Source organism: Metopolophium dirhodum, chromosome 1 (genome assembly GCF_019925205.1).
Source record: "Metopolophium dirhodum isolate CAU chromosome 1, ASM1992520v1, whole genome shotgun sequence".
In the NCBI taxonomy this organism is placed as follows: domain Eukaryota; kingdom Metazoa; phylum Arthropoda; class Insecta; order Hemiptera; family Aphididae; genus Metopolophium; species Metopolophium dirhodum.
In genome coordinates, this window is record NC_083560.1 from 147,331,441 (window position 1) to 147,345,531 (window position 14,091).

General features: G+C 36.4%; 1 protein-coding gene across 1 annotated transcript; it reads right to left on the reverse strand.

Annotated features, from left to right (window-relative positions):
• Positions 1-9,068: 9,068 nt before the first annotated feature.
• On the reverse strand, positions 9,069-12,971 carry LOC132933248 (uncharacterized). The gene is given in 4 exon segments (XM_060999561.1): positions 9,069-9,541; positions 12,137-12,613; positions 12,692-12,857; positions 12,927-12,971. Coding segments are annotated over 4 exon segments (1,161 nt in total).
• Positions 12,972-14,091: the final 1,120 nt, after the last annotated feature.

The window sequence follows — 14,091 nt, forward strand, 5'->3', positions numbered from 1 at the left end:
TAGGTAATAAAAATTTATTTTGCATGTTTTGTGATATTTAAGTGCATATTTTCGTCATAAATGTTTTGATTTTATAATTTTACCATAAATAAAAAGCTGTAATAATCAAAAATTATTTTGCATGTTTTATGATTTTTAATTGCATATTCAGAACTTTTTAAGTGCATATTTGCATGCATATTTTAACATTTTAAATGCATATAAATCCGGTCTTTGCTTATAACGTATATGTTTTAAGGGATTTGGTATAGGTCATATCAATACAAAATTTAACAATTTAACAATTTATTACAGTAAAATTATTTATTAACCTATTTAAAGTAACTTACGAATGAGTTGACATATTAATTGTTTTAACTGCTTCAAGATGGCAAGACATAGTTTAGTGATAAAATATTTAAAATTTTGTATATACATTTAAAATTTTTATCATTTATCACTATATATTATATTATTGTATTTATATTAAATTGTATAGGATAAAGCAAAGTAATAATAACTGGCAAAATACAATCATAATTTATAAGCAGCATTGACTTTTCGTGTTTCTGTTCCTAATAGTAAAATTAAAATTTAATCTTTTCGATTCGCGGTTTGTAGTTTTGTGTAGTTCAATATTCAGTTGGTTACTTCGAAGTTCAAGGCATCTATAGTCTATTCAAAATGAGATGATGACTAGGCGGCCAAGTTGTGCGCATGGGTGTGGCTTTTGTTCCGTGGTAGCACTTGAGGCGCCGCCGCGGACGGGAGCTTTAATTAGTCTAGTATCGACTGCCGATGTGTGTGGATAATTTAAAATGCATTGCGTGTACATTCTATTACTTAACGCGGAACGCATGACGCACACACGCACATCCACGTCTCGCGTGACACATCCCCGTTGCTTCGGTCACGTGATCATGCTTGTGGAGGGAGTATGACCGGCGGCCGACCAAAACTGGTCGCCACCGAGTCATCATCTCATTTTGAATAGACTATATACAAATATAACCAGTTAATTATAAACTTTTTATTAATATATTATGTAAAAATCTAAAATTATGACTACATATATAATTATTTTTTACACTCACAAAACAACATATACATCTTAATATTTTGCCAATACAGTCGGACTTGATTAACTGGAAGATAAAGTGAGTAGGGACCAGCCAAAAAGTTCGATTTATTCTTGGATAATTTATAATAGGAAATTCTAGGGATTTGGAAAAAGTTTGAGGTATTAATTAATATTTTTAAAGTGAATTTTTTACCCAAATTTTTTTTTTATCAAATATGGTTTTTTTATTGATTTTACATTTCTTATTGCTTTTTTATCTAACAGTTTTTTTTTAGAATTTAATTCAATTTAGATTTGTAAAAAATATAAATTGAATACAAATCTGTTTGATGGAAAATTCATAATTTAAAAAATCTAGTCTGAAAAAATGTATCTGTTGGATAAAAATCAATAAAAATCTGTATTTCAAGGAAAATTAATAAAAAAAAAAATCGATTTTTGATAAAAAAATTCGTACTTTATGAAAAATGCGACTTTAATCGATTTTTTAAAAAATTCGCCAAAATTCCAATTTTGATTTGCAAATTCTAAAAACCAATTTGAAATTATTTGCAATTAATTTGCTAAATATTGGCGTTGGTTTGGAACGGATCGGACAAAGTGGGGGGCTGCATGGAGTTAGCCCCCCCCAAATCATATTTTTAGTTTGCGAGCGTGCACTAAATTTGCAAATCCTAAAAACCAATTTGCAATTATTTGCAATTAGTTTGCTAAATATTGCCGCTGGTTTGAAGTGAATCCGCCAAAGTGGGTGGAGCTAACTTCATGACCATTGGAAGCATCCTATAAAATAGTATTTGTTAAATTTATTTGTATCTACTCTTATCTGCTAAAAGTAATCATCTCTTTGGCGAATGTATTTTATTATTAAAACCTTTTAACCTGAAATGAGCTTTGAATTGGCCATCATTGAATTATGGTATGATCGTTTCAACATAATTTTGCAACCTAGGTATTGCAGTTTTAGTTTCTATACTTTCTAAACAATGTACTACATATTCATATTCATTGCCGTCATTTTCACTGTCATCAGACGAAGAGGAAAATAAATATCACAGCGTTGTTGTATAGCATTGTTGATAACTGAATCACGCTCATTAGAATGATCCATTATAAAAACACTAATAGAATAAGTAAACAATTTTGGAAAATTGGAAATTAATTAGTAAAACTGAATGATCAAACAATTATTCACAAGAAGAAAAGTACTTTGAGTACTTACTCTCCAAGTACTTTGAGATAAATGAAAAAAACATGACTTGTTTTTCACGTTAGGAAACTCAGCTTTTGATGCCTTTATTGCCGCCTGTTCAAAATCTGTCATATCCAATATGGATTTAGTTGCCCGCCATTATCTTCGCAAAAGTCAATTAAGACTTGAAAAAGACGTATATACAGGGTTTCAGATTTTGATGACATTAAAGCATATGCTAGTGGCAAAAGTGGTCTCTTCTTACAGGTGCATGTATGGTATATAGCCATAGGCGGAACTACGGCCTGGGCCAACTGGGCCATGGCCCTGGCTAATTGGTTCCGTGTTAATGTATACATTTCCTAAGAATCTATTGTTTTAAATGTAATAAAAAAAATAGATATAAATGTAAAAGAAAATTGAGAAATTAACTGTACGTAATAAATAGAATAGTTCAAATGTTAAAAATATATTTAGTAGTATTACAGCTGGTCATCAAAATCAAATCATTATCAAAAGTTTTTAAATTATTGATATTTATTTTTAGAAAATGTCACTGCGAGTCTCGCCGTATTATTTTCATTGTTCATACGTTCAGTACTTACGGGTTTTATCTTTTTTTTTTTTATCATCGTTTATCGATTAATCCAAATATAGACATTATAAGTTTATTAGTTTAAATAGTTTAATATTTTTTGTTTATTTGACGACCATACCTACTGGTGAACGGACTGAGGATACAGATGCATGGTTAGCAAAATGGACATTGAAAACCACTGTGTGACGGGGAGTATAAGACCATTCCCCGGGGGTTTTTACACCTTTAGCCATATTTCTCGAGGGCGGCTACTTCACGCCTTTGTGACGCGGTCGCATCCCTCCGACGGGTTAAGTTCAGGGCGCCCTGGCGCCAGGCTGACGTTCCCCCGTCGGCTACTCTCGTCCGAGGTAGATGGTTGGGTCTCGCTGATCCGCGTCGGCGAGCGCTGGATTCGACCCAGTCAAATTCCTCCCCTTCTACTAAGGCGCTACTCCCGACAGCCCCCGCGAGGCCATCCACATATGTCACGAACGCGCGGCCGGCGAGCGCGAGCACGCGAGGTACACGCGCGCGTCGGCCGGACGCACGCCACACAGCTCGACGGGCACTGTTACCGTTCGGGCGTTAGCTAGGTCGGGTTTTCAGTGGGGCTGTCCTCTTCGCCCGCGAGATGAGATTGAAGGATCCGTTATCCAGAGTACTCACAACGACTCTTTTTCCACTAGCATCGACACCGGGGCAGTTCTTACGCTGACGCGATGCGACCTTTTATTGAGTGGTACGGTTTTCTTTTGCCGGGTGCCGTGTCCGTACCGAATGCTCGGGTTTGAGTGCTTGACGGTGAGTGTCCCCCAGCCGGACTTAACCTTGCACGTGTTCGCACACGAGTTGGTCGGGCCCGTGTGCTCTCAGTCAGGTTCGTGCTAGAAGCACCAGCGCGCTGACGGAGGTCCGCGTCTGCTTCCCACGTCATGCTCTGGCGCCTCTCGCTCAGGCCCACTGGTTTGTCGCAGGTGGTATGATTCCCCACTTGGGTAGGTGGTTCCCGTGCGGAAAAGGAAGGTGCCCTCCATCACCTCGGTCGTCCTTATACGGGGACCCACGTCGGGGTCTTTTGACATGCCTATCAGGTCTACCCTTCCTCAGTGCGTTTATACGCCTGGAACACGGTTATTGGTTTTTCCCGTGGGTCCGCGCTCTGCGTTTCGGTCCGCTCCGATCGCTTGCACCTTGAGCGCGGATCTTTTTCGTAGCTGACGGTCGGGCAGTCGTATGTGTAAGCAGATGCTCTGCGATCCTTGAGGACCTGCATTTGGCAAGCTGCCCATCTCCGGGGTATACTGTTGGAGTGGCTGGTCTGCTGAAAAATGCCTAGCCAGTCCTCTTTTCCTTCATTGATGACCCTTTCCCGTCGCCACCGGTAAGTCTCTGAGACCACCTCCAGGTGCTTCCTATTACCCCGGGAAGCTCGGTTTGGATATGCACCCTCCACTGGCGTTGAGATCGGGACGGGGCCCTCGAGTTGCCCGGGGGTGCGAAGACGCCTTCCGGCCGTTCGTCATCCGCCCAGTCCTGTACCCGGGCAGGACATCGCCAGCCACGGTCTCAATCCCGCGGCTCTTTTTGCTCCGAACGGTTCTGCACAATCATGAGTGAGCTTTTCGTGAGGGCGCTCGAGGGTGTAGCCTTGTTCGAGCGCCCCCCCGCCTTCCTACCCATTTCAAACCTTTTGTGGCTTAGCGTGTTCTAAACCACCGGGTTACCACCCTGGAAGGTACAAGTGGCCCAGGGAACTCGGAGGTCCTTGGTCATTTCGTTAGCACCAAGCATGGCCTGCCCCGAGCCCTTGTGATTACAGTTCAGTTAACTCGAAGCTCTAGGGCTAGCTTTGTTAAGACCGTACCCCGCCTGCCCCTTTCCAGGACCAGATTAGTCAGCCAGTTTTTCAACGTGACTCGTCTAGGAGCGGCCGGTAGCAGGTGTGTACTTGTACTGGTCAGTCTACACGCCTGGCTCGTCATGACCTGGTTGGGCCGTCCTTGCCAGGCGGGTGAGCGCCAGTAAGTGTTCACGGGGTTACCTCGATGCCCTTTTCAGCAACCTAGGTCGGACCGCTCCGGGGGCCCGCCAGCCTCTCCCCGACCGGCGGGCGCTTCACCCGTGGGGGCGCGGGAACACCGGTCCGGTGTAGCCGGCGGTCCCCCAGACCTGCCCTCGCTCTGCCGCCTTCAGAGTTCTGGTGGCCTCGTGTTGTCTGTAGCGGTCGGTTTCCACTCAGCAGCGGGGGATCCGAGCCCACCGCCGCCGTCGTCACCGCAGTTTCTTTAGCCGTTCTTACGGCAGCGGTGGGCCTTAGCCCCCGCCTCCTCGCTTCCGCCTAACGTTACTAAGATGTTACCTGCCCGTAGGTCAGGCATGTGGATCCTGACTCCGCCCACTCTTCGGTGATTTCAGTCTTACGGTAACAAATTGTGCTTATTTTAACGACAAACTGTGTTTGCCGGCCCTAAGGCTGGTGCGTTCAAGGTTTTGCCACTGGTGGCAGCCAGCCGTCGAGGTTGGTTCCGGCGCACAACACCGGAGTCCTCCCTCTAGAGCTGGGTCATTTGTAAACGATTGACTGAATCCAGATCACCGCCCCTCCGCCGACCGAGTCGCCAGTGCGCTTTCCCATCCGCTCGGTTTGATCTCTCCCGCCAGGGACGCATCTTTGCTCATAGCTAATGCGAACCATCTATCGGTCAAGGTACTCATGAGGGATGTTCGGAGAAGTAATCACCCGACGCGACGCCTTAAGAGTATAGGAGCTAGCGTCGGCCTTCTGTGATTCTCATCTCACGCACTTCAGCGGGTCGTTCGTCGGAGACGCCATGATTGGATCTCGTGTCACCGGTTGATTCACGTAATCGACCGTAAATGGGACGATTGGCTCGGTGTTAGCAAAGATTCTAAGTCAGTATCCATCCGCCGGCGACGTGGACGCCCCGGCCATCGGCAAGCGCCGCGGTCCGTCAACCCCGCGACGCCCAGCGAAACACACAGGCCCCACCTCCTTGGCTGTGGTATCGCTAGATAGCAAAATGGACAAGTAAGTTATTAATTTTATATTTATTTTAAGTGTTAAATTTAATTAATTGTATACTAAAGCATTACTAGATGTAAGATCTAGGTATTTATTATCTAGCAGGCCCTATTTGTATGTGCACCAACTCGCTTATTGCATACAGACTAACAGCAGTTAAGCCTTTTAAGAACTACAATCATTTTATAGTAAAAACCATTTTAATTATTTTATTTTTAGTGTTACTGATAATAAAACAGTACAATATATGTAACATAAATGTAAAATGTAACATTATTATTCATTATTTATTACTTATTAATTTTGCACAGTTGTTCACAATTGAATTACTAGTTCTATTATATTATATTACTAACAAAAAAAAAATCATAAATATTAACATATTTTGACTTTTATTACATAAAAATCCTCGCCCTATTTATAAAATTGTATAAACTAATATTGATTCTAATCTTGTCCATATTACAATATAAAACGATTTTATAAATTGTTTAATAATATACAGAATTGTCTAGGACAGGCATAATATATTCTAAAATCTATATATTGGTTGGTTTTTAGATATATTATCCGAAAAAGTCCAAACAAGGAATCAGTAAATTCCAACTTAAAAACTGTCGAAGTTCAAAATACCACAGCAATTGCATTGCCTTCTGATCATTTGAAATCCGAAAATTTGAAGTTGCAAACATCTTTCATTGAACATAATGACCCAGCTTTACCATTACCATCTGATCGTTTAGAAAGACACTCAAAATTACTCAAAGGGCCCTGCTAAGTTCACTTATCTCTTTATCCAAGAGTAAAATTCGGGGATCGATTTCGTTCTTTTCAAAAATCATGGTACGAAACTTTTAAATGGTTCGAATACAGTGAAAGTATAAACGCAGCATTTGTTTTTGTTGTCGAGCATTCTCTTCGAATAATATAATTAAAAAAGGTCATATCGATCAATCGTTTATAAAGAAAGGTTTTACTAATTGGAAAAGTGCCACTGAAGCTTTTAGATTACACGAGAAGTCACAATGTCATATTGATAGTGTGATGTCGTGGGAACATTTAAAAAAAGGAATTCCCATTGATGTTAAGTTGGATTAACAAAAAGAAATCACATTAGCAGCTCGTGAAAAAATACGTTTAGAAAACCGGGATATCATCAAACGTTTAATTGATGTTATAATTATATTAATCAAAAGCGGAAGTTCATTCAGAGGACATCTTGAGCATGAAGATAGTGTGAATAAAGGACTATTTTTAGAAATCGTAGATCTACTCAAACGATACGATTCTATTATAAAAAATCATTTAGAACATGGGCCTAAGAACGCACAATATTTGAGTGGAAAGATTCAAAATGAATTAATAGCCTCAGTTCATAATGTGATGTTTCAAGAAATATGCAAGAGGTTAAATGGTCAACAGATTGTAGTTATGGCTGATGAGACCAGTGACTGTGGTCACATTGAGCAAATGGCAATCGTAGTAAGATATTTTGATGATGTAGAAAATAAACCTATCGAATTATTCATCTCTCTGGAGCGTCTAGAAACTACTGATGTACAATCCATTTTTTATGTTTTAAACACAATAGTCCATAAGTTAAAACTCGATTGGCTCTCTGTTTCTTCCGTTTGTTTCGACTGCGCAGCCGCAATGGCAGGTCATATTTCTGGAGTTCAGTCCCGATGTAAAGAAAAAAACTCTAAAATATTATACGTACACTGTTTTGCTCATTGCTTAAACCTTGTACTTGTAGATTATTGCATTTCGCGTAAAGAGAATAGTATGATTTTTGATTTTTTTGGAACAGTTCAAATAATATACAATTTTATTGAAGGCAGTCCATCTCGACACGCGGTTTTTGAAAAAATTCAAAAAAGTGTTGGTGTAAAATTAAAGACTTTAAAATCCCTTTCAATAACTAGATGGGCTTGTAGGGCAGAAGCTGTAACAGCAATTCGAGACAACTTCTCGGTTATAATTTAAACAGTCAACGAAATAAATTATTCAACTAAGCAACCAGAAATAAAAGCTAAAGGAAATGGTATTATTTCCCAATGCTTAAATTTTAATTTTATCATCTGTCTCGAACTGATGCATCCTATTCTACAGTTGATTGTAAAAGTTAGTAGAGTACTTCAAGATCCCGGATTAAGTATTTTGATAGCTTTGGAAGAGATTAAGTGTCTTCGTTTGGCAATAGAAAATATGCGTTCCGATAGTTTATTTTATGATGATATTTATGATCAAAGTCAGCACATTTGTGAAGAACATGGCGTAAACATACCATCAGTCAGACCTAGAAAACTGCCTGCACGTAGAGATGAAAATTGGAAAAATCAGTTTGTATTTGAGACCAAGAAAGAGGAAATCCGAGTTTCTACAATGTATCCATTGATTGATTCGTTAGTACAAGGGATTGACGAACGTTTTAATCAAGAAAGCACTTCAATCATTACTGGTGTGGGGAAAATGTTAAAATTTGAATTGAGCAAAGATGACATTAATTTATTGACAAATCATTTTGATTTATCAACGGACGAATTTGTAAGTAAAATACATCTTTTGAAGGCACGAAACAAAGATGATATTCTTACTAATAAAGACTGTGCATTTTGGTTAAAATGGTTACGAGAAAATGGTATTGAGACTATTTTTTTTCAGCATAGAAAAGTATTAAAAGGTTTCTCTGTCATACCAGTCACAAGTGCTTCGTGTGAAGGAGCTTTTTCGAAGCTAACACATATTAAAACTAAGCTACGGACGACAATGACTCAAGGGCGATTGGAAAATTTAATGCTTCCATACATCGAACAAACCATGGCCAAAAATGTCGACATTAATGATGTGATCGAAGAATTTAAAAGAATGGTCCCATATGAACGTCGTTTAGCTTTATAAGTCTTAACTTTAAGATACAATTTTAAATATTATTAGTATCTGTATTTCACATGTAACATTTTAGTTTATATTATAACTTATAAGTGATACAATTTTAGATTTATAACATCAATAATTACCTATGTTATACAGTTGTATTGTAATAAAAAAAAACATTAATGTTCCACTTATTATTATCATTATTATTATCATTTATTATTATTATCACTCTCCACCCTTATTTCTTTTGAGTATGATAGGTGAAAAATGACTCTCATGAGTGGCCCAGTCTAATTAAAATGTCTAGTTCCGCCTATAGCTGTCTAAATATTGTCGGGACTGTCCAAAACGAACCATCCATAATTAAATAACGAGCATGCGACAGCCGTTGAACATTATTTTTAGTACAAAATAGTAGAAGTTTTTCATCATTAATGGTTGAATCTTTAATTAAAAATAACTCCCCGCCAATTGTAGTTCTCAGTGAATCGGGAATTGTTAGATCTTCTAATGATTGAGGTTGCGATGGCGTATTTTCCATTCTAACACGCTTTATTTGTTGCCGTAGAGCATTTCTATTCGGCATGTATGGATGAGCAGTACTTGGCATATTTGTAACGTAACTTTGAATAATTTGGCAGGGTTGGTCATTGGTATTTCGTGCTTGATCTTTTAAATGGCTAAGAGTAGTACATACATCAACCCTAGCTGCTTCAGGTGCGTGATTATGATCAGAAAATTTACGTAATAAATGTGTTTCGTTGATAAGTATAGTCGTTGCACGTCCTATGAATGAAACGCAAAAATTAAAAATAATTTTTAATTATTACTTCTATTGTTATTATTATTTATATTAAAATGTGAGTTAAAATATCGAGTCCACTGAAATTTGTTCATTTATCAATTAACATAACAGTATGTCCCAAATGAAACTTATTATGCATATATTTTTTGGATAAACGGTACCACACAATGACAATGTACATGGTACACGTCAATCACCTTATTTCATATGGCAATTCATCGGTACGGTAATATCGATAAGGAATGTTGACACCCATAAACGTCTATAACGTATATAATGTCAAATACCTATGAATAATATTTTTAAATTGCAACAAATTAACTAAAATCGTTATAAATTCACAAAAACTGTTACGAATAAAGGTGTTGTGTGTATTTTGTTTAAAGAGCAAAAATATAGATTTTTACGAGAAATGTCATTTTTGTACTTTTGGCGCTTATGTCATATAACCAATTTATAAAATCTATAAACAATTAATTTGTCTAGTATATGTCACTAGTTTTTCCGACGACCCGCACGACACGGTCTACCCACGTCCCCGCGAGTCGCATCATCCATTCAAACTGAACGGATAATACAGTGTTCTTATTATTATTTTTTTTGTGTTTACACACGTAATATACGCACAGGTTAATATCGTGAATAATAATTCGTTTGTGTCGCATTCTTTTTTCTTGATTCACTTGGTCACCTGACTCCTCATAACCCCATCCTCACGGCTCCCCACAGATCCGCATCAACTGGCTCCCCGTACAGGAATCACCGGTAAGTGAAAACCTTTATTAACTTACCCCTAACTACCACCATCAACTACCCCCGACACGATCTGACAAAAACGTTGTTAGCTGACGATAACGGAAAAACCGGCGTTACGTAACATATTACATAAGGACGTAACGACCAGCCGCGCCGCCCGATTTACGGACGCACCGAGTACACCGCGCGCGACGCTTCAAAGTCCAAACACACACGACGTAGGTAGGTAGGAACGCAAGAGCGCGAGAGGGTCACACCACCACCACCCGATAACGTCAACACGCGATTACCCGGGACAGAAATACCACATAATCGGACTGCCGCCGCCGCCGCCGCTCAAAGCGACAGCCGCCGCCTTCCTTAAGTTACGGTCAGACTATATCCGATTTCAACCGAAATCGTCCAAATTTTCGGATCAAAATTTGGCGGTCAGATTGGATCCGAATGGATCCGGAAAATGTATAATTATTAATTACCTATGCATAATAGACGTTCAAGTTTCAGTTATGGTTTACATTTTTGTCAGGATGGACGTCTGTAACCACATTTACTTGTAAGAAACAAGCCCTATTTTAAAATACTTACTGTTACATGAAAAGAAAATAACATTTTGGGTAAATACAATTTATGAAGATGGGGAAAGATTTGGTGAATTTCATACTCTTTTCCCTAAACTCCTGGAACAACCAGTAAAATTTTACAAGTATATGAGGATGACACCGAAAACTTTTTTCTACATTCTTGATAAAATTCGTTTCCAGCTTCAAAAATATTCAAACTTCCGAATTTGTTTTACACACACTGAAAAAAAAAATGGTATTCATTACCAAAATATGATTGCTATTACCAGAATTTTCGGTTGCACCCATGACAACAATGTGTTTGGTTAAAATTACATGTTCCATTTGGTAAACTGAGTTTTGTAGCAGTTACAGTTTATTTAAGTTATAGATAGATAATAAAGATGTAGTGATTACCAAACTGTTTTTTACCACAACTATTTGTTTTTTTAGATACATTAATATGCTTTGTTATAGATCCCTAATAGTTTGGTCGCTACACACATTAAATTGTAAATTCAACCAAATTTAGTTGGGTGTTTATTACAATTTGGTCTTTAATCATTACAATAATACTAGGTAAGTTTAACTGTACAATTTAGTACAACCTACCAGTGTAGCTTTTTATTGTTACAAAACATTGTGTCAACCCTACAATTGAGTTTTGTAGAACTAAGTACCAGAATTTCTATTAAATTTCTAGTTACTGAAAATATAATAATATTACATAAATACATTACATTTCAAATAAACAAACAAAACTTAACATTGTATGGCATAAATAATATATTTATTATTAAGTAAATAAATAAATAAATTACATTTCTTTTTTATAAATTTTCAGTCAGTATGTTATACTTATAATATTAAGAATCATATTAATAATTATTATTTTTAATCACAATTTTTCTTATTAAACATTTTAAGCATATAAATAATTTAGGAATTAACTTAACAATAGATTTATACATCGTTTAAATGAGTAGCTAAATGTTTTTTATACAAATTTAACAAATGAAAAGATCTATCGCAGTTCAATTCAATACAAATATATTCTACAAAATCATGGGTAGCATGTTTAATTTGAAAATGTTTACACAATGTTGAAATTAATGAAAAGGATTCTTTACATATAAAATAAGTAGGCAAGTTAGGCAAGCTTAGGCAAGCTTAGAAATGAGTTTAAATTATTTATAATTAAAAAAAGAAAAATATGTTATAATGTAATTAACATAATATTCTATGGTGTTACAACAGTACCGTACATTCCAATATCGCTTAACAGAGAATTGACTGACACAAACTCTGTATCCCATGCAGTATTTATTTGATAAAAAGCTTTTTGAACAAATGACCAAACCGGCATGCTTTCCAGTGGATACTCCAGATTTAAGGCGCGTATTGCTTTAAAACAACAGTCCACTGAAGATAGTATAGAGTTTAATACATAGTACGTGCCGTTGATATAAACAAAATACTGAGTTATTTCGTTTATATTTTCCCCAACTATTATAACCAATGGCTGTAATGTTAATCCAAGTTGAAAAAACTTATCTTTTCTACGAGTTATAGTTGCTTGAAGTTTGGAATGAGATTTGATATGAGTGATGAACCCATCCTTCATTTCAGTTTTAGATGATTTCCATGTAGTCTTTCCTCTCTTTATTTTTGTTGGAACTGCACTGAATAGAAATGGTAAGACTAAAAATGCAGCAATAGAAGAAGCTTCTTCACTTTCTGAAAAATTTAAATTACCATTATAAATACATAAAATAGTAACTATGAAAAATATGAAATACAATTATATTACTATACCTGGTGCTAGGTCTAAATATTCTTTTAAAATACATTTGAGTGAATTATCTCTTCATTTATTTTATACACTTTTTGCGAGCTCTAAAATCTTTTGTTTGTATATTGGAAATGTTTCCAAAAGACTTTCCTTTTTTTCAGAATACAAAAAGTTGAAATCTTCAATCAACTAAAATAAATTCAATGAATTATTATTTATAAGGAAGGTTTTTAATTTAAATTTTTATTTTAAACTTACAAGTCTATAACCAGATGGTTTTTCGAGTGCAGGAAAGTCATCCATATACTTAGAAACTGATATCTCTTGAGAGTTTGTATCCAATATTTTTTCTAAACGTTTTGATGATGTTATTGTCCAATACCGTTTGACGATGTCCCATGGATTACAGGAAATATATCAGCTACATCTGCGTCCGACATATTATGTAGGTAATAAAAGTAATAAAGTATAAAAAGTTAAACGAGAAAACGAGAGAACAAGAGAACGAGAAAACGCTTCAACGAGTTCGGATTGTGCATTGTGCACTTAGCACTTGTGAGTTGTGACTTGTGCCGTAAACCTCACAGTCACAACCGTTGCGGGTACTAAGTACTGGGTAGTGTTAACAATATTGTGTACAATATTTGGGTAGCGATAACGGGTTTTTGGCTATTTATATCATTCATGTGTTACCGACACAGTTGATTCAGTTAAACTAATCTAATTATAATAAGCACAACTAACTTAATGTTAACAATATGATACATTCAATTGGAAACACCAATCATAACGATATCGAATGTATTAACGTATTTTAATGATAACAAAAAAGTACGGTTATAGTCATATTATTTTGTTTAATAACTATACAGCCACGTTTGTTAAGCACAATAGAAACTATTGTGTACATTATTATATTATTCTGTATCCACTACAAAAAATAGAATTTTTACTACTACACTAAAAATGAGTTGTTTTAACATGGGTAATCTTAACGATTACAAAATGGTATGGTAAAAATTACTTATATGTTAGGCTTAGTTTACCAAAATTTCTTTTTTACTTGGTAACGTTTATAATTTAATTGTTGTTTTAAATGGTTGTTAGGTTACATAAAAATATTTATAATTAACAAAATAATGTTTGTTCCTGCTTCTTCACATTCCGGTGTTTACAATCTAAATTAGCGTACTGGTTATTGTATTTTTGTTGTCTCTACATAAAAACACTTAGCATAACAGTTATGTTAAAATATGGTCTGTTATTTTTTTCCGTGCACCTGAAGAAAGACTAGTAGTTACATTAAGGTAAGTAGAATATCATGTATTGTAAATATTTATGTAGTGAGTAATATTTTATATAATATAATATGTATATTATATAAAAAAAAATGTATTAAACAAACCTAGTATTTAAAAATTAA